This window comes from Equus quagga, chromosome 2, assembly GCF_021613505.1.
Source record: "Equus quagga isolate Etosha38 chromosome 2, UCLA_HA_Equagga_1.0, whole genome shotgun sequence".
NCBI classification, from domain to species: Eukaryota; Metazoa; Chordata; class Mammalia; order Perissodactyla; family Equidae; genus Equus; species Equus quagga.
The window spans coordinates 2,021,206-2,043,976 of record NC_060268.1 but is presented as its reverse complement, the minus strand read 5'-3'; the positions used below and the strand labels follow the sequence as shown (position 1 = coordinate 2,043,976).

Below are 22,771 nucleotides of genomic sequence, written 5' to 3'. Positions count from 1 at the left end.
AATTTATCTGTTTTTCTTTGGTTGCTTATGCTTTTGGCGTCATATCTAAGAAATGACTTCTTGATCCAAGATTATGAAGATTTATGCCTTAGTTTCTTCTAACAGTTTTATAGTTTTTGCCTTTAGGTTTAGGTCTTTGATGCATTTAATTTTTGTAAACGGTGTGAAGTAGAGGTCTAACTTCATTCTTTTACACATGGATATTAGTTGTCCCAGCACCATTTGTTTAAAAGATTATTCTATCCCCCTTGAATGGCCTTGGCACTCCTGCTGAAAATCAACTGACTATAAACAAGGAATCTCACTTCTTTTCATTGATCTATCTGTCCATCCTCATGCCAATACCACACTGTCTTGATTACTGTTGCTTTGTAGGAGGTTTTGGAATCAGGAAGTATGAGTCCTCTAATTTTCTTCTTCGTTTTCAAGAATGATTCGGCTTGGGGCTGGCCCGGTGGCGCAGTGGTTAAGTGCACACATTTCGAGTCTTGGCAGCTTGGGGTTTGCCGGTTCGGATCCCGGGTGTGGACATGGCACCGCTTGGCACGCCATGCTGTGGTAGGCGTCCCACATAGAAAGTAGAGGAAGATTGGCACGCATGTTAGCTCAGGGCCAGGCTTCCTCAGCAAAAAGAGGAGGACTGGCAGTAGTTAGGTCAGGGCTAATCTTCCTCAAAAAAAAAAAAGAAAAGAAAAAGAATGATTTGGCTTAACTGGGTCCTTTGCATTTCCGTATGAATTTTAGGATCAGCTTGTCCATCTCTGTAAAAAAAGGCAGCTGGAATTTTGAGAGGGATTGCATCAAATCTGTAGATTAATATTGCCATCAGAACAATACTCAGACTTTCAATCCATAAACACTGAACGTCTTTCCACTTATTTAGGTCTTCTTTAATTTCTTTCAACAATGTTTTGTAGTTTGGGGTGTATGTCTCTCATTTCTTTTTGGTAAACTTATTCCTAAGTATTTCATTCATTTTAGTGCTATTATAAATGTATGTTTTATAATTTCCTTTTACTACTGCTCATTGCTAGTGTATAAAAGTTTAACCTGGGCTGGCCCCATGGTGTAGGGGTTAAGTTTGCATGCTCCATTTTGGCAGCCCAAGGTTTGTGCAGATCCTGGAAGTGGATCTTACATACCATTCATCAAGCCATGCTGTGGTGGCATCCCACATACAAAAAATAGATGTTAGCTCAGGGCCAATCTTCCTCACCAAAAGAAAAACAAAAACAAAACAAAAACTGACTTTTGTATATTAAATTTGTATCCTAGACATTGCTGACTTTGTTACTAACTAATAACTTTTGGTGGATTCCTTATGGTTTTAAATATGTAACATCATGTCATCTGCAAACAGATAGTTTTACTCGTTCCTTACCAAGTTGGCTATTTTTAAATTTCTTTTTATTGCCTGATGGCACACTTGGAACTTCCATAAAATGTTGAATAGAAGTGGCAAGAACAGACACGCTTATCCTGTGCCTGATCTTAGGGGGAAAGCTTTCAGTCTTTCACCATTAAGTAGGATTGTTAGCTGTGGGTTTTCATAGATGTTCTTTACCAACTTGAGGAAGTTCCCTTCTATTCCTAGTTTGTTGAGGGTGTTTATCACAAATGGCTGTTGGATTATTGCCAAAGGCTTTTTCTGCATCAGCGAGATGATCATGTGGTTCTGTCCTTTATTAATACACCATATTACATTGATTAATTTTCATATGTGAAACCAACCCTGCATTTTTGGGATAAATTCCACTTTGTCATGATGTTTAATCTTTTTAATATGCTGCTGGATTCAGTTTCCCAATATTTTGTTGAGGATTTTAGTTTCTATAGTCATAAGTGATATTGATCTGTAGTTTTCTTTTCTTGTGATATCTTTGTCTGGTTTTGTTATTAGGGTAACATTGGCCTTGCACAATGAGTTAGAAAGTAGTCTCATCTCTTCTATTCTTTTGGAAGAGTTTGTGAAGGATGGTCTTCAATCTTCTTTAAAAGTTTGGTAGAATTCACCAGTGAAGCTGTCTGGATCAGAGATGTTCTTTGTGAGCAGACTTTTTATTACTAATTCAATCTCTTTACTTGTTATAGGTTTGCTTTGATCTTCTATTTCAACTTGAGTCAGTTTTGGTAGTTTGTGTCTTTCTAGGAATTTGTCCATTTCATCTAGGTTATCTAATTTATTGCCATACAATTGTACATAACATTCTCTTATAATCCTTCTGATTTCCATAAAGTTGGTAGTAATGTGTCCTCTCTTCCATTCTTTTTTTTTCTGCTTTATCTCCCCAAATCCCCCCTAGTACATAGTTGTATATCTTAGCTGCAGGTCCTTCTAGTTGTGGCATATCCATTCTTGATTTTAGGATTTTGAATCTTCTCTTTTACTTTTTTGGTCAGTCTAGCTAAAGGGTTATCAATTTTGTCAATCTTTTCAAAAAAACAACTTTGGCTTTGTTGATTTTCTCTTTTGTCTTTCTATTCTCTGTTTCACTTATTTCCATTTGAATCTATTATTTCTTTCCTTTCCCAATGCGGCTTTTATCTTTTTTTTTTCCCCTGAGGAAGATTTGTCCTGAGCTAACATCTGTTGCCAATCTTCCTCTATTTTGTATGTGGGTTGCCACCATAGCATTGCCACTGACAAGTGGTGTAGGTCCATGCCTGGGAACCAAGCTCGGGGGGGGTGAAGCAGAGCGCACCAAACTTAACCACTAGGCCACCTGGGCTGGCTCATTTTTTTCTAGATCTTAACGTGTACAGTTTTGTTACTGACTTGAGATCTTTCCTGTCTTTTATTTTAGGCATTACAGCTACAAATTTCTCTCTAGGCAGTTTTAGCTTCCTCTCCTAAATTGTGATATATTATGTTTTGATTTCATTCATCTCAAAGTATTTTCTAACCATCCTGTGACTTCCTCTTTGATCCACTGGTTATTTATGAGTATATTGTTCAATTTCCACACGTTTGTAAATTTCCCAAATTTTTTTTTTTAAGTTTTCTTTTTTTTTTCCCTTTTCTCCCCAAAGCCCCCCCAGTACATGGTTGCACATTCTTTGTTGTGGGTCCTTCTAGTTGTGGCATGTGGGACGCTGCCTCAGCGTGGCTTGATGAGCAGTGGCATGTCCATGTTCGAACCAACGAAACACTGGGCCACCTGCAGTGGAGTGCGCGAACTTAACCACTGGGCCACGCGGCCAGCACCCCAAATTTTCTTTTATTAGTGGCTTCTAATGTCACTCCATTACGGTCAGAAAACTTACTCTGTATGATTACAGTACTTTTAAATTCATTGAGACTTGTTTTATAGACTATCATCATATGGTCTATCCTGGAGAACATTCCATGTGCAACTGCACAGAATGAGTAATCTGCTATTGTTAGGTAGTGGAGTGCACTAGAGATGCGTGTTAGACCTAGTTAACTTACAGTGTTGTTCATGTCTGTTCTCTTGTGGGTCTTGCATCTAGTTATTCTATCCATGACTGAAAGTTAGGTGTTTAAGTCTTGAACTGTTATTGCTGAATTGTCTATTTCTCCATTCAATTCTGTCAGATCTCACTTTGTGTATTCTAGAGCTCAGTTGTTGGGTGCATATACGTTTATAACTGTTATATCTTATTGATGGATTGACCCTTTTATCATTATGAAGTGTCCTTTATCTCTATTAACAATTTTTGTCTTATAGTTATGTTAAAAGCATTTTAAAGAAAAGAATTAAAGTTTTGAATAATAGGAATATATTACCTGTTGGATTCTTAATTACACAGCTAGTAGCCCCATGAAGATCTGCATGTACATAAATGTCCCCTTAAAAACAAAGAAATAATACTTTAATTCCTGTTTCTTTCTTTCTTTCTTTTAGTTGAAATTATTTATTTATTGTTTAATGGGTTCAAAATTCAGAAGGGATAAGGCATATAAAGAAAAATCCATCTTCCAGCCCTGAGAAACTTCTCATAGGCCTCCTCATAAAGGAAAGCAATGTTAATATGGTAGATTACAAAAATGGTCAAAGTTCCTCTCCTCCTTTCCACATCTCTCTGCTCTGTGACCTTGAAGCTTCTCCCATCAAGAGGTGGAGTCCACTTCTCCAACCCTCGAATCTGGGTCTGCCCCGTGACCTGCTTTGGCCAGTAGAATGTGGCAGATGTGACTAAGTACTAGTTCCCAGCCTAAGCCTTGAGGGGCCTACTGTGCTTCTTCTTTTTCTCAGAAACTTGCTGAGTTACCATGCAAGCAAGCCCAGGCTAGCCTGCGGGAGGGTGAGAGACACATGGAGCAGATGAGTCATCCTAGCAAGTACAAAGGTTCTGAGGACTGTGGATGTTTGCCATGTATAAGGAGAAGTCAGGTGGCCAGACTAATGGGAGAGAGGTGAGGCTGTAGAAGCAGGTAGCCTTGTAAGTCACGATGAGGACTTGCAGTTTTATTCTAAGTGTGTGATAGCAATGAATGAGATGAATGCAGGAGTGAATGGTCAACCAGGAAAAGGAAAGTGCATGGTTCCTAGGAGGTAAAACAAGCAGCCATTGCTTGCTATGGACAGTTCGTCTGCGATTTGAAACTCAAAGAAGAGCAAAACCCATACTGCTTCATGACAGGCTCAGCTCACAATGAACAAGTTAGAGAAGACAAAGACCACACCCTGGGCACCATGCAACCTAATCCCTGTGCTTTCCTTCCTGGCTCAGGATCCTCCGTGGACATCAGATTAGCTCTGATACTGCTTGTTGATTTCTAATACTCACACTGGGGGTTCAGCCACAGTGAGGCGGTAGTTATCAGCAAACAAATAAAAGTGATAAACCTTACACCACAGGGCTTAAGTCCTGGTTCTAAATGTGAAAAAAGGTTATAAACTTTGGGGCTGAAAAATTAAGCTCTTAAAACCTTGAGCTACAATGACTTTGGAGGACTGAGAGCTATTCTGTTAATGTAGTAGAAAATCAAAAGTCCAGTACCACAGATTAGCTCAGCATTACTACCTTAGGAGTACTCACTTAAAATGAGAAGTGTCAAAGCACATATTCAATGAACCTTAAACCATTAAGCATCAAACTCTTTCTACCAATTAAATGAGTCAAACAAAAGAGTGAAAGATGAAAATCTACAGCTAATCTTGAGATAACTGATCCAATTATTTAAGAGAAAATTCTTTAGAATTTTAATCTTACCTACCTGGTGTCAAGTATCTTTTCACAATTATTTCATTCTGTTGCTGATCTCGTCCACCTATAATTAGATAGTTCTCTGAGCTAATGAACCACAGAAATTTCTCAAACCTACCAAATTGAAAGAAAAAAAGTTAACATTTCTTTGCCTTTATGGTTGCCTGAATTCACACTCTTTTTGAAAACAAAACAGGAAGCTGTCCTGTTTTGTAGGTTAAGACAAATGGATGATTTAATATCCTAAAGCATCAAGCTGAATTTTATGGAAAGCTTGTAATACAAATTGCTCTAGGGTAATTCTTAAGACAGTGTTAGAGAAAGGAACTAAATTCTGTGTTTTAAAAAAGTACATTCTCTCCTTATCTGCCTCTCATATAGCTAGCCTTAAATTTGAGGATAACTTATAATAATGAATTGCCTAAGGCAAAAAGCATAAAATGTCACGTGGCCCCTAGGTTTAGCTTTCTTTTAGTCAGGGTACTGGATAGGCTTTGGGACCTCTGGTAAGAAAGAAAAGTTGTTTTCCCATTCTGTCCTCAATTAATCAATTGAATCTTTACATGTATGATATTCTTTCTTTTTTTATACAAAAAAACAAAAATTGCCTTCAGAAGTGTAAAATTATCACTTTTCTCAAGAGACAAGGTAATCTGGGTTTTCATGATTAATATGTACCACCACGATAAAAAGTAAAGAGTGTATCTGTACGACATTTAGAAATGACATGCAAGAGAGATGAACATAAATATTTGCTATATTACATATGACTACCAAGATCATCTTTTTATGATTTAATCTAAAATTTAAAAACTTACAGTTAAAGATGATAGATTGAACACAGGCATTAAACTAAACTCCCTCATATCCCCACTTCCCCCAAATACAATAGCAAAAGAATTTTATTCCTATTTTCGAATCTGATTTTGATTAATACAAATACATGGTTCAAAAATTTTTTTAATTATATAAAAAGGCATCGTGAGAGCTCCTGCCTCCCGCTTCAGTTCCCACCAGCACTACCAAACAGGGAGCCACTGAGATTAGCTTCTTGTGTATCCTTCTCCAGAGTTTCTTTACACATACAAAAACTAAAATAAAATGCGTACTCTAAACCTTTTCTCTTCTTTAGACACAACACACACCGTTCTGCATACTGCCTTCTTTTTTCACTTAAAAATATATCTTCTTCATTGCTGAATGGATGTACTATATTTAACCACTTCCCTTTTGATGGTAAAGACATTTGTAAAAGAGATAAACCCACAAGAACAAAGAGAATGAGAAAGATGAATCAAGGATGTATTTTGTAATCATCCAAGGAGGAATGCATAACCAACGGGCAAAAAAAGAAAAAGAAACCCCAATTAACCATTCAAAAGATGGCAATAAGGAAGACAAAAAACACAGAACAAATCAGACAAACAGATAGCAAATAGCAAGATGGGTAGGTTTAAACCCAAATGTATCAGAAATTACATTAAAAGTAAATGCAGTCAATTCTCCAGGTAAAATGCAAAGGCTGTCAGACTGGAAAACAAAAATGATATACATACTCCTTTAAAATATAAGGATACACTAAGGTTGAAATATGATAATGGAAAAAGATATACCATACAAACACTAACCAAAAAAAAGCTGAGTAGTTTTAATATCTCACACAGAAGGAGAAAATGGTTGTAAGTTAAAGGGTATTTCATTGAAGTTAATAAAAGGCTCAATTCACCAGGAAGATACAACAGTTCTATGTTTGTATCACTTAACTACATACTCTCATATATATGGCAAAAATTGGCAGAAATAAAAGGAGAAACTGACAAAACCACAATTATGAGGTATTTAACACACCTCTCCCAGTAACTGAGAAAAAAATAGATAAAAAAAGAATTAGTAAAGATGCCAAAGATCTGAACAATATGATTAATAAATGGGACCAAACTGATGTTTAGAGAAATGTAGTCAACAACTGCAGAACGCTCATGAAACATTTTCATAAATAAAGTTGATCATAAATAGACTGGGCCATAATGCAAGTTTCAACAACAAATGTCAAAGGATTGAGATAATTCAGAATACCATCTCTGACCATTATGCAAATTAAACTAGAAATCAGTAACAACAATAAATAACCAGAGAAGTCCCATATGTTTGGAAATTAACAAACATACATTCTAAATAATGCATGAGTAAAGAAATCACAATGGAAATCAGAACATATCTTGATGTAAAAGATAATGAAAATACTACAGAAAGCTTTTTAGATGCAGTTAAAGCCAGGCTTAGAGGGAAATTTACTGCCTTGAATACATATTTGAGAAAAGAGGCTGGAGAAAAATCAACGAACTAAGCTTCCACCTCAAGGAATCAGAAGGGGAACTGCAAATGAATCCCAAAGAAAAGTAGAAAAACGAAAATAAAATAGAGAGCACATATATAACAGAGGAGAATAACAGTCAAAACACTAGTTCTTTAAAGATATTAATACAACTGAAAATCCTCTGGTCAGGCTAATCAAGAAGAGAAGGTACAAATAATAACTATCATGAATGAAAAGGGAGAGGTCATTAAAGATCCCAGGGATGTTAAAAAACAGAATATTATAAAGTTTTTGCCAGTACATTTCAAACCTCAGACAAAACAGACAAGGTCTTAGAAAAACACTGCTAACCAAAACTAGAAAATCTGTATCTTCAAAATCTTCAAAACTTTGAATCTGTAATGAAAAACTTTCCCATAAAGAAAACTCCAGAACTATTTGGCTTCACAGGTGAATTCCATCAAACTTTTAAGGACAACTGATACAGGAAGACTTCCGAATTTGTTTTACGAGGTGACAGAACCTTCATATGTACCAAAAGAAACAGCTCAAAGTAGTTTCCTTGGGAGAGGAGGCAACAGGAGTAAGGGTGAAAAATTGCAGGACTACTGGTTTTTGTAACAAGCTTTGTAGAACTGCTTGATCTTCTAAACAATGTGCATGTATAATTTTGATAAAAATAAAAATTCTATTTTAAAAAGGTAGAACACTTACCAGTACACTTTTCTTGCTTTTTGAATAGAGGTAACTGTTTGGACTTCTTTTAAGGTTTGTTTCGTTTTCTTTTCTGCTGATTTGAATGCCTGTTTATGAGAAATGAATTTTTAAATTCATTCATTGAGAATTTATTTAGATAACACCAAGTAAATGAGAGGGCAAGAAGTAATTTCTTTAAATGTCACAAAATGGCCCTATGTACACACACACACACCATAAACACAGGAAAGTAATGAAGAATGAAAAGATTTTTGCCTTAAATATTAATTTAATTCAAAGGCTTACTGTATACAAATATTTGCTCAAGACTTCCAAATTAAAGAGTATCATTCATTTCCCAGATACTGAGTGCCTACCACCTAACAGGTTCTGGGCTAGATGCTGGGGACAGAACAGTGGACAAGACGAAGCTCCCATCCCCACCCTACTGTAGTCAAGGAAAGAGACAAATACAAAACACATAATTATTCAAACAAACATGGTAAGTGCTTCTAAGGGCGCATGAAAGTCTAACAAGGGAAGATAATTTATAACCGAATATGGTCAAAGAAGGTATCTCTGAGGAAACAGCATTTAGGTAGAAGCCTGAAGGATTAATGGAATTATCGAGGCAAAGAAGAGCAAGAGCATTATAAGCAGAAAGAAGAGGCCTGTGACCAGAAGTAGTGATCACAAGGTCAAATGTCAAGAAAGGAGGTGAAGAGGCACAGAAAGCTGAGTCACAGGGGCTGCTCATTTAACAGACTATGTTCCAGGCAGTACTCTAGGGGCTGGGATGCGGCAATGAATAAAACAAAGATCCCACTTTCAAGCAATCTACATTCTAGAGAGAGGACAAATCAACATATGTTGAGAGGGGCGTTTTTTTAAGAAGAAAAACCAAGCGGAGTAAAGGAGGAGTGACTGAAGTAGTACTCTTTCTAGTTAGAGTGGCAAAGAAGGCCTCTCTGATAAAGTCTCATTTAAGTAGACATGTGAATGAAGGCGGGATGGAACCACGGAAATCTTGAGGAAAGAGCTTTCTGGGTAGAAGAGTGCCAGCATTCAGGCAGAAGCCTGAAGGATTACTGGAATTACGGAGGCACAGGCCCTGAGAAGGAGCATGGGCTCCTGCTGTAAGAACAGCTAGGACCCCGAGAGTAGCTGGACAGAGTGTGTAACAAGAGGAAAGCAGGTGATGAGATCGGAGGGGAGCAGATCACGTGGGACCTTACAGGACAGAAGGGCTCTGAACTGTTGAGTAAGACAGGAAGTAAGTGGAAGACTTTTAACAGACAGAAATGGCTTCATTTTCTATTTAAAAGCATCACTATGGCTGCTGTGTCAAGAACAGACTACAGTGGGAAAAGGGTAGAAGGAGAGAGACCCAGTAAGAGGCTACTGTTACAGTCCATGTGAACAGAGATGACGAAGGCCTGGACTCATAAGAAGTGCCCAGATCCTGGTTATACTCGCAAGGAAGAGCCAAAGGATTTGCTGATGGATTGGATATGGTTTGTGAGAGAAAAGTCCACGATGACTCCAACATTTTTAACCTGAGCAAAGGGAAAAATGAGGGGGAGGACGGGGGAGGAGCAGGTTTGGGGAAAAAAATAAACACTGGAAATATATACGTTTAAAGCAAAATTAAGCTCGAAAGATATTTCTGAATTAGAAAACCTCATTTAATCAGAAAAAATAATTAAAGCCATTAAATTAAAGCAGAGAAAAATAATTAACATTCACTCTAAGAAATATTAAGTACCTTCTCAGCAGCTTCAACAGTCTTTTGTGTTTTCTTAGCAGCATATCTCTTGTGATCATAATACCTAGACAAATATATTTCTCTTAATTTTAAGTAAAATCTTTATTCTTTAGTTTTCTATTTGTTATTTCTAATTTTACAGACTCTCAAATCATAGAGAACAAGTTTTGTGCACTGTGCAACTTTGTTACACTGTATAAAAACAAAGTTGTATAATGCGCAAGATTTTAAAAAGTATTTTCTCCCAAAAGTATATACAGGCAAAATAATGATTTTTATTATCCTTAACACTCTGATTGATTTATTGCAGATAATATTTTACCTAAAATTTTTACTTAAATTTAAGACTTACTTTTTGGCATTGGCGTATGCTGACAAGCTGAGGTCAACATCAACAAGCAATGGCCTATTTTTTTGAGGCTTCTGCAGCTGTTTATTCTTTTGTTTTTTCTTTTTTCCTTTTGGTGGTTCAGTTTCATTTTTCTCAACACTGATGTCACCATCAACATCGTCATCTTCCTCCTCTGATAACAAGTATGGATTTCTATTAAAAATATTCAATAGTATTTCACTAATGTCAATGACATCACTTTATTTTCAATTTTTTTCTCAATGAAATTATAAATGGCTTACAATTTTAAATAGTTGCATTATTTTAATGTAAATTAATTTTTTTCTATACCTTCAAGGATAAATTTCCAAATAAAAGATAAAATTTTTAAACAAATATACTGAACAATTAAATAGTAAAATAAAGATAAGCATTAACTGCTTAACTAAGAATCACACTTACCTTAGCAGCATTGTAACATGATTTGTTTGCAGTTTTAATTCTTTGATTGCATTTGCAACAGGGTCTCCTTGAGCTTGGGCTTCTTTCACAATTAACCCGATTTCTGTCCAATCTATCTGGTTGGCTAAAGCACTTCGAACAACCTGAATGGCTCTGTCAACTATTTGCAGGTTCATTTCTATGAGCTCTCCTTTAAGTTTGTCTATTTCCTTTGGAGATACACCAAAACATTTACTATAATGCTAATTCAAGTTACCATTTTTGAAAAAGCATCTGAAACAGTTAAGCATAATACCTGAGCCTGTTGAAGAGCTTCTAATCTGTCTTCATGATCCTTTCGGACATTATCTAACTTCTTCAATGCTTGTTTTTCCTTTTGGTAAGAAAACAGACTTTTAAAAAGTTAGATATCTCCTACCTCCTGCACCTTCTCTCTCTCACCTCCTGAAACTCACTACCCCACCCCTCTTCTGCCTTCTCAGTGTTGTCACCTAGCTAGCTGAAGTTCTCCACAGCCCACCTTCCCAGGTCTATCCTACCCTAAGTGTTTCATGCTCCAAAATTACCTCTCCTCTTTACCTCCCTCCCTCCCATTCCCTATCTAGGAAGGTATTTGGATGGCAGGTTACGCTGTATGTAAGACATGCCCCTAACGCCCTCGCATAATTCAAGCAGGCAGAATTCAAGACATTTTTCTTCCTATGACATAAAAGTAAAGTTTGGGGGAATGCATTCTTAGAGAGCATAAAGTACCAAAATAGCTTCTTTTTATTTTATTGCTGCTACTTTTAATTTCTCAACATTATTTCTAATATTTTACAGAGTACTCTTTTTCCTAAATTAACAACACAAAGGCTCATAGTAGTTACTTTACCTTCTATGTAGCATTTTATCATATACAATTTATACTTCAAGGTTACTGATTTGGGGGCAAATTTTCTAACACTAATAATAGTATCACCAATTAATGAATGTTTGAATGCTGGATGTAATATTAAAAAGATTTAAATTATAAGAATGGTGACTATTAAAAGAATGCACAATGATTACTAAAACAATTCATGGGTATTCTGATGCACATAAAAAACATGGGGTTTGATGTTACTGCTAGTATCTGTTTAATAACTAAAGTGCTGCCACCATGTGGCAGTCACACTATTTAATTCACTTGACCCACCTGCTTTGAAATAGTGCTATGGTTAATTTCTTAAAACTGAGGAAGGGAGGATAAAAGGATTCACATAATTTCAAATGTTTGCACACATATTTTAAGACTTTATTAATATTTTTGAAACACTGAACCTCCTTCAAATCAAGAATGATTGTGGTGAATTTCTGAAACTGTTCTGCAGCAAATGCTCCAAAACATGGTCAAATGTGCTGGGAAAAAATGGCAGATTAAACCCTCCTTGTGGAGTCATGAAACACACATAGCATAGTTTAAGACTCCACTTTAAAAAAAACAGTTTAATGATTAAAAAAAAAATACTTATTTGCATAGAAAAAACTTTTCCTTCTCTTTTGGCCTATTTTAAAAATCTCCTCTGGGGGCCAGTCGGTGGTGTAGTGGTTAATTTCACGCAGCCCGCCTCCACGGCCCCGGGTTTGGCAATTTGGATCCTGGGTGTGGACCTACACACCGTTCAGTAGCCATGCTGTGGTGGCATCCCACACAGAAGAACTGGAAGACCTACAACTAGGATACGCAACCATGCACTGGGGCTTTGGGGAGGAAAAAAGAGGAAGATTGGCAACAGGTGTGAGCTCAGGGCCAAGCTTCCTCTCACACACACACACACAAAACCCCTCCTTGGAACAGTGTTCCCTTAACAGCAAAGTGTGAGAAGCTTTGGATTGCTGTAATAAAGCAAATCATACTAGGTTATAAATAACAGGCCTCCCCTTCCCACTGTATTTTCCATTGTAGACAATGTCTGACATACTGATGGAACAAATAAGGGGGTACTTTTCAAACCTGAGCCCTCCCCTGGACCTTGATCAAGATCAAGATGTTCCCGCACTTCTGAAAGACTGCCCACTCCTATATGAAAGTATCATCAACCAGCAAATCACACTAAGGCTAGCTGGTTTAATAGAAATGTTTTTAATAATACCATACCTGTTGTAAAGCTTTTAAATCTATTTTCTGACCTTCTATCTTGGAATAAAATTCATCCACGGCCTTATTAAAAAAAAAAAAACACAGAAAATAACTAGCTGAAAAGAAAACCCTGGTCTCTACTTCAATTTGCATACATATTATGTAGCTAGAAAGTCAAGAATCAAATTAAGTTCAAATCTTTGATCCTTCACCTTGAAATAAAGTGGCAACAAATGTTTCCAACAATTTATCTCTGTGACTGCATTGATCTTCAATGCTCAGGTTCATAGTGATTGTAAAACAAAAATATTTTCAATTCCCAATCAAAGCACATTGATGTTAATTTAACAACTCATGTCATGCTAACTAGTCAAAAAACAGAATTGGAAAACCCACCTTGTCAAATGATTCAAACTCTATATATGGACATTGTGAATGTTGAGAAAACAAGAAAGGATGAAATTCCTCATACCTATAATCATAAAACATATTTCTTACATCACATTCAAGAACATTAATAAACATCCAAAGCAAACTGACCCATGCCTGCATGCTTACGTGAGTATGTCTTGAGTCGGTTTATCCACTTCGAGGCTTGGTTTCATTTCTCTTTTCTGAATGATATATCCCTACAAAAATCAAACAATAAAACATTTCTATCCATTATCAACAAAGATTTACTTTCCATGGCTGACATGAATTTTACTAATTTAACATAAAATTACTCTAGTTATAACTAATCAGCTGCAATTGTCTACTGATTGTATTACTTCTCAAAATGATATTTTTTAGGCTCAATAACAATTATTAACAATACTAGTTCATTCATATGGACAAGAAAAAGCAGGGAATAAAGAAAACGAAATTAGTGATTTGATAAAGTGGTGGAATTATACACGTGCATTTTGCTTTTTTCTTTCCATTTTTAGATTTTCTGCAGTTAGAAAAGCCAAAAGCACTTTACTTCCAGCAGAAAAAGTCTCAGATTCACTTTCTTACTGAGTAGGAAATTTTAATTCATTTAAAAAACTGACAGGTAGGGATTGGCCTGGTGGCATAGTGGTTAAGTTCACACACTCCACTTCGGCGGCCCAGGGTTCACAGGTTCAGATCCCAGGTGTGGACCTAGCACGACTCGTCAAGCCACACTGTGGCAGCACCCCACACAAAACAGAGGAAGACTGGCACAGATCTAAGCTCAGTGACAATCTTCCTCAAGCAAAAAAGAGGAAGACTGGCAATGGATATTAGCTCAGGCTCAATCTTCCTCACCAAAACAAAACAAAACAAAACCTGACAGGTATATATTTGGACTAAATTTAGCTATAATTAATCAGAACCTTTTCTGAACTTTTTTAGTAAATAAAATTATACTTTGAATAGGGGAAAAACAAGGTATGAGGTAATTCAGAAGATGTGTAACTATTAGAGGGATGTAAATCACCAAACTTTTTAAAAGTACTGGCAAATTAAAACGTGCTTCTCTATCTAAAATCAACCTAAAAGGAAATATTTTCAAATTCCTCAACTTTTCTGGAGCGCTGATGCTGACTTGACCTAGTACTTCCTATAAAATGTAAGGAACAGAACAAAAATTACAAACCAATAGCAACTAAAAAAAAAACACTACCCTAGAATAAGCATATAACAGACGTCAAATTTCCAAATGACAATAAAAATTTAGATATATTGATCCTTTAATAAACATTTAAATTCTGAAAATCTAGATAAATAAAACCACAACAATATATACTAAGTATACGTGGTGCTACCTTTCCACTGAAGTTGGATGTTGTTTTCATATAGTCTTCTGCTTTCTGCAGACAAACAAGTACTTTTTCAATATCTAATAGGGGATAAAAAAGGAAAAAAAGTAGGCCAATCAACTGTCAATTAGCTATTAAGAGACTATGCAGAAAATAGAAGAGTGCATGTGAAATGAAAAAAGTGTTCAAGAAAATCAAATATAATTATTTCATGTTTGTAATCAGTATATGTAAATAAGGATATGTTCTGGCCAGTCTCTAGTCCCAACAGCTTTTATCGAATCCTTCTTTTCTGTCATGATCTGAAAACCACTTTGTTCACACACTAAATTCCCATATATATTTGCAGTGGTTTCTGAATTCTTTATTCTGTCTATTCCTTCTCCAAAAACTTACTGTTCTAATTACTACAGCTTCATAATATATTTTAATCTGTGAAAAGGTTATTCTCCAACATTAATATTATTTTCCAAAGTTTTCGCAAACATTTTTGAATGCTTTTATTCCACATGAATATCAGATTCATTTTATAACAAATGAATAGCAAAAACAACTGCAATAGCAAAACCAACAATATAACCTATTCACATTTTGATCAGGATTGCACTGAATCAGTATACTTTAGAAACTAAATCATTCATTAAAACATTCAATGTGTATTTTTCAACACAAAAATGTACAGCACAAAAATTATCCCTAAACCTTAAGAAACGATATACAATCCCAAAATATAAACATCAAGAATGACTTTTTAAAAATTTTACATGAGGGACCGGCCCCGTGGTCGAGTGGTTAAGTTCGAGTGCTCTGCTTCAGCAGCCCAGGGTTTCGCCAGTTCGAATCCTGGGCTCGGACATGGACCACTCATCAAGCCATGCTGAGGTGGCATCCCACATGCCACAACTAGAAGGGCCCACAACTAAAAATACACAACTATGTACCAGGGGGCTTTGGGAGAAAAAGGAAAAATAAAATCTTTAAAAAGAAAAAAAAAGTGCTTAATTAAAAAAAAAAAAATTTTACATGAGAATCTACAGATAAAAATTTGTCAAAGACCAAATCTTCCATTTTTCTTCTATTTCCTCTAATATTTTATTATCCTAACCCGGCAATTAAGTTCCCTTAAGTGGTTACAAAAGCCTAATTCGTCATTTACCCACACTATAGTACTTACAGAATTAAAATGCATGAATACCACTATTTCTAGAAGGACTCCAGGTTCTGAGTAAGAAGGTGAATAATTCAACTCCCTCAAGCCTTTTACTGGAGACTATCTCAAGTTCAGTAACCACTTCAAAAATTTAGAGGGAGGGTGGGAGAATATTCTACAGTCGAACCGTAATAAGATAGGTCAAGAGGTTGAACTGCACGTTACTAGGGAGAAAGCAGCACATGAGAGAAGGAAGCCAGGAGCATCATGGATAGAACACTCACGGGTCAATGTTTTTAAGTCTAGAACTATCTGTTCACTTGTCACTTTCACAGAAAGAATTTTCATAGTTTTGGAAAAAGGAAATAAATGAAAATGTGTAAAACTTATAGCATGGAGACATACCTTTACTTTCAAATTTTTCATCCACTTTGACATTGCCAGAGAATCCATTTTCTATAAGACAGTGTTCAATGAGAGCTGGTCCATAGGCTATAAAAGCAGAGGGTATTATTTTTAATATTTTCCTACCAAATTTAACATTCAAAATACAATGTAAACTTATATCCCAATATAAATGATCTACTCTATAACAGTAGCCAGTAAAAATAAGTTAGTTTACTTATTTTGAAATTTTATTAGAGATGACAATTCAAGTACTTACAAAAATTTGAGACTACAATAAAATTGTAGCAATGTAAAAGTTACAGGAATTTAATGGAATTTAGCCACATATATAAGAAGAATTAGAAACCAGGAATGCAAGGTTGGTTCAGCATCCAAAAATTGGTTAATGTAATACACCATATTAATACAATAAAGAAATAACAGAAAAATCCAAACTTACAAAGTTTACACATGCTATATTAATCAGCTGGAAAGTTCCAAAGATAACTTTTTAATGCATTCTAATTTCATAGGAGAGGAAGAGTAACTCCCTAATGCTCAGTAATCAAGGGAACCTGCCTGCCCAAATGTCCTCTTCCAGGTCCCTTACTACAGGGACAAGTGATCACTTTCTCAAGTATAAAAGCTTATTGAGGGGCCAGCCCCATGGCCTAGTGGTTACGTTCAGCGTGCTCCACTTCGGCAGCCCAGGTTCTGTTCCTGGGCATGGACCTACACCACTCATTGATGACCATGCTGTGGTGGTGACTCACATATAAAATAGAGGAAGACTGGCACAGACATTAGCTCAGGGCAAATCTTCCTCAAGCAAAAAGAGGACGATTGGCAATAGATGTTAGCTCAGGATGGATATTCCTCAGCAAAAAAAAAAAATGTTTATTGAATTACTTTACCCCAGTTATTACAAGTACCTGGCAGATCCTTGTAGGTCCTGAGGCCCACTAATAATAAAAAAAAAAAAAAACCCAAAAACAAGCTAAGTGGTTATTAAACTGAAGATTCACATTGGAAAAAACCTGATTTCTCAGAATACTACAGCTAGCACTAAAGTGCTCGATAACATACTTTTAGTTCACATAACTACATTGCTTTTAAATAAAAGCTACAGATAAACAAAGGTCAAATTCATGTGGTATAGCAATTTCTCTTTCCTTGAAAATAAACACTTACTCAAAATATTTTTCTTTTAAAGACTGACACCTGAGCTAACATCTATTGCCAATCTTCTTTTTTTGTTCTTCTCTCCAAAGCCCCCCAGTGCAAACTTACATACTCCAGTTGTAGGTCCTTTTGGCTCTGCTATGTGGGACACCACCTCAACATGGCTTGATGAGCAGTGCTAGGTCCGCACCCAAGATCTGAACCGGTGAAACCCTGGGCCACGGAAGTGGAGCACACAAACTCAACCACTGGGCCACAGGGCTGGTCCCTCAAAAGATCATTTTAAACTCCTTTCTACATTTATCAAGTTGTTCTAATTTTCTGCTAGAACTATAAAAGGTTTAAGTATACTCCTGAAAACTATGTTATCTTGCAAACATGTCATGGCTCTATGAAGGATTACTCACGAAGTAATGGGTTAAGAACTCTCTTCAGTAGTTCGCCCTTAGGTGCACTGGCTATTATTTCAGTCAACCTGTGAAATAAAATTGACATGCCTCTCACTATCTTATATTTAATAAACCTTACAGCAATACTGCTATCCACAACACTTTCACATGCATCAATCTGCCTGATCTTCACAGTACTCTAAGAGGAATTAGTTCACTTTGTAGGTAAGAAAATGAGTCTTAAAGGAATTTATACAAGGTAAGTGGGTTCCTAACAGCATACCGGGACTTGAAACCAGGTTTTCTGAGAAAAATCAATACTTTTCAACTAAGTCATATTGCTTATCATCAATGCGCCGATATAGGTCATTGAAAGAGACATTTTTATAACAGTTAAATGTTGTCTGTGGAGGCTAATGAAATGGCTTTACCTATTTAAGCATTTAATAAGAACTCTCAAGGATGCTGTGGGCGACTGTAGTCCCCAGATCAGCAGCATCCACATCACCTGAGAACTTGTTAGACACGTAAAAATTCCTGGACCCCACGCCACATATACTGAATCAGAAAGGGGAGGGAGGGGCAGAAATCAATGTTTTACCAATCACCCCCATGACTGTGGCCTGTTAGTCAGCAAAGTCTTCCAGCCCAGAAGAGTACAGCTACAACTGGCACCCTATCCCACCGCACTCCCTTTTCTTAGCTAAACCAGAATTTCGTTCTCCTTTTGCACTCTGCCCAAGATATCCATCTGTCTTCTCACAGAATAGCTAATAAGACCCCTTGCTTTACCAAGAAATCACAAGCATCTGAAACAACACCAAACTTAGATTAAAAAGACAAACCCTGCTCCTCCCAAATAAGGCTAAATTGCTTACCTGCACATTTATGTAGTTTGAGCAGTCCAAATTTAATTATTTTATGCTAGTAAACAAAATATTTTCTGTGACAGTTTTCATATTCTGACATGACTTATCTCACCTTTCAATACAACATGAAATGAGTTTATAAACAAAACATGTTACCTTTCCAAGGTAAGCAAAGGCTCAGCAGCTCTAGCATGATCAACTGGATAGCGTTCACGAACAGCAAACTTAACATCATCTGACTCATCAGTCCGAAATCTTAGGATATTTAAAATTAGATATTCATAATCTGTAAGAACAATGTTCCCCTGTAATAGAATAAAATAATTGCTTTTCCCAAATCATTCTTGAAACTTCTTAAAAATTGAGAAAGAAAATGTAGTCTCTTAAAAACCTAATCAAGGCCACAGAAATGAAGTTACAAACAAAAAGCATTTGAGTCACATCTAAACAGTGCTCCTTGCACTTGCCCAGCAGAGACTGTGAAATAAGATAAACAAATTTAAAGACTCCAAGTCTGAATCATAACAAAGAAGTCAGAGCAACTTTAAACTCATCGTCTGATGGTTCTGCAGAAGTCACTAACAGAAGCACGAGAAGCAATTAACACCTTGATGACCACCAGCCGACCTTACTGTTGCACTTTCGTGAGGCAGGTCTACAAACACAGTTTACTAAGAAAAACAGAACAGATACACACTTCAGAAGCCAAGCAAAGACTTATTTATACTTTCACCTGCAATTTGTCTTTTGATAGCAATAGTTACATGGCAGAATCAATAAAGGTAGTTATAACCTTTGCCCAAGTAATTCCACACTTGGCCTAGTAAGTCAATAAAACCAAAAGGTACCTGCTTAAAGAAATTCACTGCAGTTTATTTACAATAGAAAAAACTGGAAACAGCCTAAATATAAAAATTGGGGAAATTGTTAAATAAATGATATATTAAACATAACAAAAGGTGTAAAAGCTGTTAACTTATGAAGATCATGTAAAAAATTGTAGGAAAATGTTTATAATGTTAAGTAAAAAAACAGCCTGACACAAAAAATTCTGTATCCTAGGAAGTAGAAAGCAAATATAGGGAAAAATGAAAATATTTATTAATGAGTTAGGATTTTTAACAGTCCCCTCTGATGATCATAATGTCTAAAATTATTTTTGATTACACACACACAGCTACTTTCATTGTCTCTTGGCCTGATTTACTTACAGAGGTGCAGCAAAAAATGTTAATTAATATATATAAACCTCCTTGTACTATAGTCAGCAAATCTAGAGCCACATGGTATTAAGCAATTACTAAAGCAATAAACTTCACTGCTGCCTGGAGAATTCATACAAAATTTGGAATTTTATTTTCAACAGTCTATTACTTGAGAAATTTAAAAATTATTTTTTTCTCCTAATTCATAACTATGAAACCAAACCAAAAAAAAATGATCACTACCAGTCTTATCTGTGACACATCTATAAATGTAGGAAAATTCCTCTCTACTTCAAGTCATTCAAATCTGCAGGAAGTGACCATCCCTTCCTACAGGTAGGCTAGGATCCTACATGCCACAGAATAGGTAGAAGGCCGGGTGCTCAGAAGAGCTGTGTGGACAACAGTTCTACATACGAAGTACAACCTTGGTTCCTTACAGTGAGCTTGTCATAGCTAATTAAATGAGATTTATTCTCAAACACGACACTACAGGTTTGACCTTGGTGACACAATCAATTTGCTTAATTGTATCCTAGTAAAAGAAAGGACAAATTCTTATTGAACCTATGTAAATATACACATTGCCATTAGCAGTAAAAAAAAAAAAAAAAAACTTGAGTAAAAGGCATTTGTTTCTAAACTCTAAGGGATCAATGAGAGCCAACTACCATTTAAAGACCATATCAATTTGCAATTTGCAAATTTCAATTTGCAAAAGTATATTCTACTAAATTAAAGGTCAAAGAAAGGTAAAGAGCTGTATCATATAACCATCAAAAAAATAATACCAACAATATTCTGAAAAAAATAATCACAATTAGATTCTCTCCAGTTTATTCAGTCCTGTGTAATTAATTCTGATTATCCTAGATCACAGGTTAGCACTCTATTTTCATGAAAGCATATGACTCTGGACTAAAAAGTCTTATAAATCCTAACTTGGTCCCCAGTACAGTCTGGCATCTGTCTAAGCAGGATCAGCCTAAACAACTGGAATCTATTATTTAAGAGCAGGGGTCAACAAACTTTTTCTGTAAAAGGCAAGAGAGTAAATATTTTAGGATTTGTGGGCCACATATGAACTCTGTTGCATAGTCATCTTTTTCTTTTTTTAAATCTAAAAACCATTCCTTAGCTCACAGGCAGTACAAAAAGGGGTCACAGGCTGTAGTTTATCAACTCCTATTTCTTTTTTTTTTTTTTCTGCTGAGGAAGATTTGTCTTACCATCCGTTACCAGTCTTCCTCTATTTTGTATGTGAGCCACCATCACAGCATGGCCACTGACAGAGGAGTGGTGTAGGTCTGCTCCTGGGAACCGAACCCAGGTTGCCAAAGTGGAGCACACCAAACTTAACCACTAGGCCACTGGGGCTGGCCCTCATTGACTCCTATTTAAGAGTATCTGGTACATCCTCTCCACCAAGGTTCTGAGACTGCCTTCTTTGTTGAAGATCCAATTTATAATGACAAAATTATATACAGAGTAGCCAGGAGGCAGGGATAGGATGGGGGGGGGGGGGTACTGTCAAGGAGGATCTCTGTATCTGATTGCAGTGGTGGTCACAGGAATCAACAAACGTAAAACATATACAACCCGGGAGTGACATCAGCAACATGGCGAAGTGAGCAGTTTTCTTTGTCTCTCCCCCTTTGAATATACAACTAATTGGACATTCATCGGTCAACAAAGGATATCCACACAGCATCTCAGGATGCCTGAGAGACCCATGCTGCTACACATCGGAAGGTAGACGGACATCCCCCCAGGAGAAGGTGGAGTATGTGAAAACTCTCTGACCCCTGACCCCTAGACAGCCTAGTACCTGCAAGCAACTTTCTTCCAGTGCACATGCTCATAGCATTGCCACACACCAAGGGCGGGCGTGTGTGCACATCAGTGGAGCGACAGTAGAAACAGGTGACTACAGCCCTACCTAAGCGCCCCACAATTGCCCCTAAGCCCAGTGGGAAAATCCACGGTCCCACAGCAGCAGAAGGGAAAGCCTCTACTCGGCATTAGTGGAGAGGCCCCACTCAGCATTCAGAACACTGGGAGGCTCTGGGACAGGAGGATCCCAGGCAGGGCAGCAGCCCGCTAGCCACCTCTGTCTCACGGACTCCAGCAGTGTCCCAGAGGGGGCAGGGGACATCCAGTGAGCCCATGTGAATGGGCAGGGGCAGGCTGGACCCCAGCGGCTCTGCTCAGCGGTCCACGGGGAAAATTCACAGTCCCACAGCAGCTGCAGACAAAGCCTCTACTCAGCATTAGTGGAGAGGCCCTCCCCAGCATTCAGAACGCTGGGAGGCCCGGGGGCAGGAGGATCATGGGTGGGGCAGCAGCCTGCCAGCTGCTTCTGATTCATGGTCTCCTGCTGTCGCCCAGAGGGGGCAAGGGGCACCCAGTGAGCCAGTGTGAGTGGGTGGTGGCAGGCTGGGGTCCCAGCAGGCCTGCTTGGTGGTCCAGGGGGAAAATCCACAGTCTCACAGCAGCCACAGCGAAAGCCTCTGGGCAGCATTAGTGGAGAGGCCCTGCCTGGCAATCACAAGGCTGGAAGGCCCTGAGGCAGAAGTAGCACAGCTGGGTGAGCCAACCACACACTGCAGAAGATACCCATAGCTCTGCTGTGGCCCATAGTGGACAAGTGAGATTTTGCGGGCCCTGACAGTGACAGAGCTGCGAATCTAGGTGAACCTGCTCCCAGCCGCTGTGAAAGCCAATAACACTCCTGCAGACCCTAAGGAGGGAGCGTGTCTAGGTGGTCTGCGACAGTAGGCACCAGCAACCTGAGGCCCCCTTGTGATTGTCCCCACAGCTGACGAGAGACCTCACAGGACCACTGTGACTATGAGCAGGGGCCCAGGTCCGGTCAGCAACAGCTGACAGGGATCCTGGTCAGTGTAGATTAAACAGCTGCCCCCCCCCCCCGCCACTCCAGTAGTAGCAAGTAGAAGCAGTAACCAAACTCTATCTCTA

General features: G+C 37.5%; 1 protein-coding gene across 1 annotated transcript in view; it reads right to left on the bottom strand.

The window, feature by feature from the left end:
- Positions 1-22,771, bottom strand: part of NEMF (nuclear export mediator factor) — a 52,655-nt gene that overhangs the window by 17,721 nt on the left and 12,163 nt on the right. The window contains exons 5-18 of the mRNA XM_046651491.1: positions 18,744-18,892; positions 17,737-17,804; positions 16,166-16,252; positions 14,617-14,690; positions 13,403-13,473; positions 13,241-13,316; positions 12,863-12,925; positions 11,039-11,116; positions 10,744-10,952; positions 10,303-10,494; positions 9,951-10,014; positions 8,204-8,292; positions 5,183-5,286; positions 3,749-3,811 (exon numbers count right to left, since the gene is read on the bottom strand). Of these exons, the coding sequence (XP_046507447.1) occupies positions 3,749-3,811; positions 5,183-5,286; positions 8,204-8,292; positions 9,951-10,014; positions 10,303-10,494; positions 10,744-10,952; positions 11,039-11,116; positions 12,863-12,925; positions 13,241-13,316; positions 13,403-13,473; positions 14,617-14,690; positions 16,166-16,252; positions 17,737-17,804; positions 18,744-18,892 (1,387 nt within the window). The remainder of the gene's footprint in view (positions 1-3,748; positions 3,812-5,182; positions 5,287-8,203; positions 8,293-9,950; positions 10,015-10,302; positions 10,495-10,743; positions 10,953-11,038; positions 11,117-12,862; positions 12,926-13,240; positions 13,317-13,402; positions 13,474-14,616; positions 14,691-16,165; positions 16,253-17,736; positions 17,805-18,743; positions 18,893-22,771) is intronic.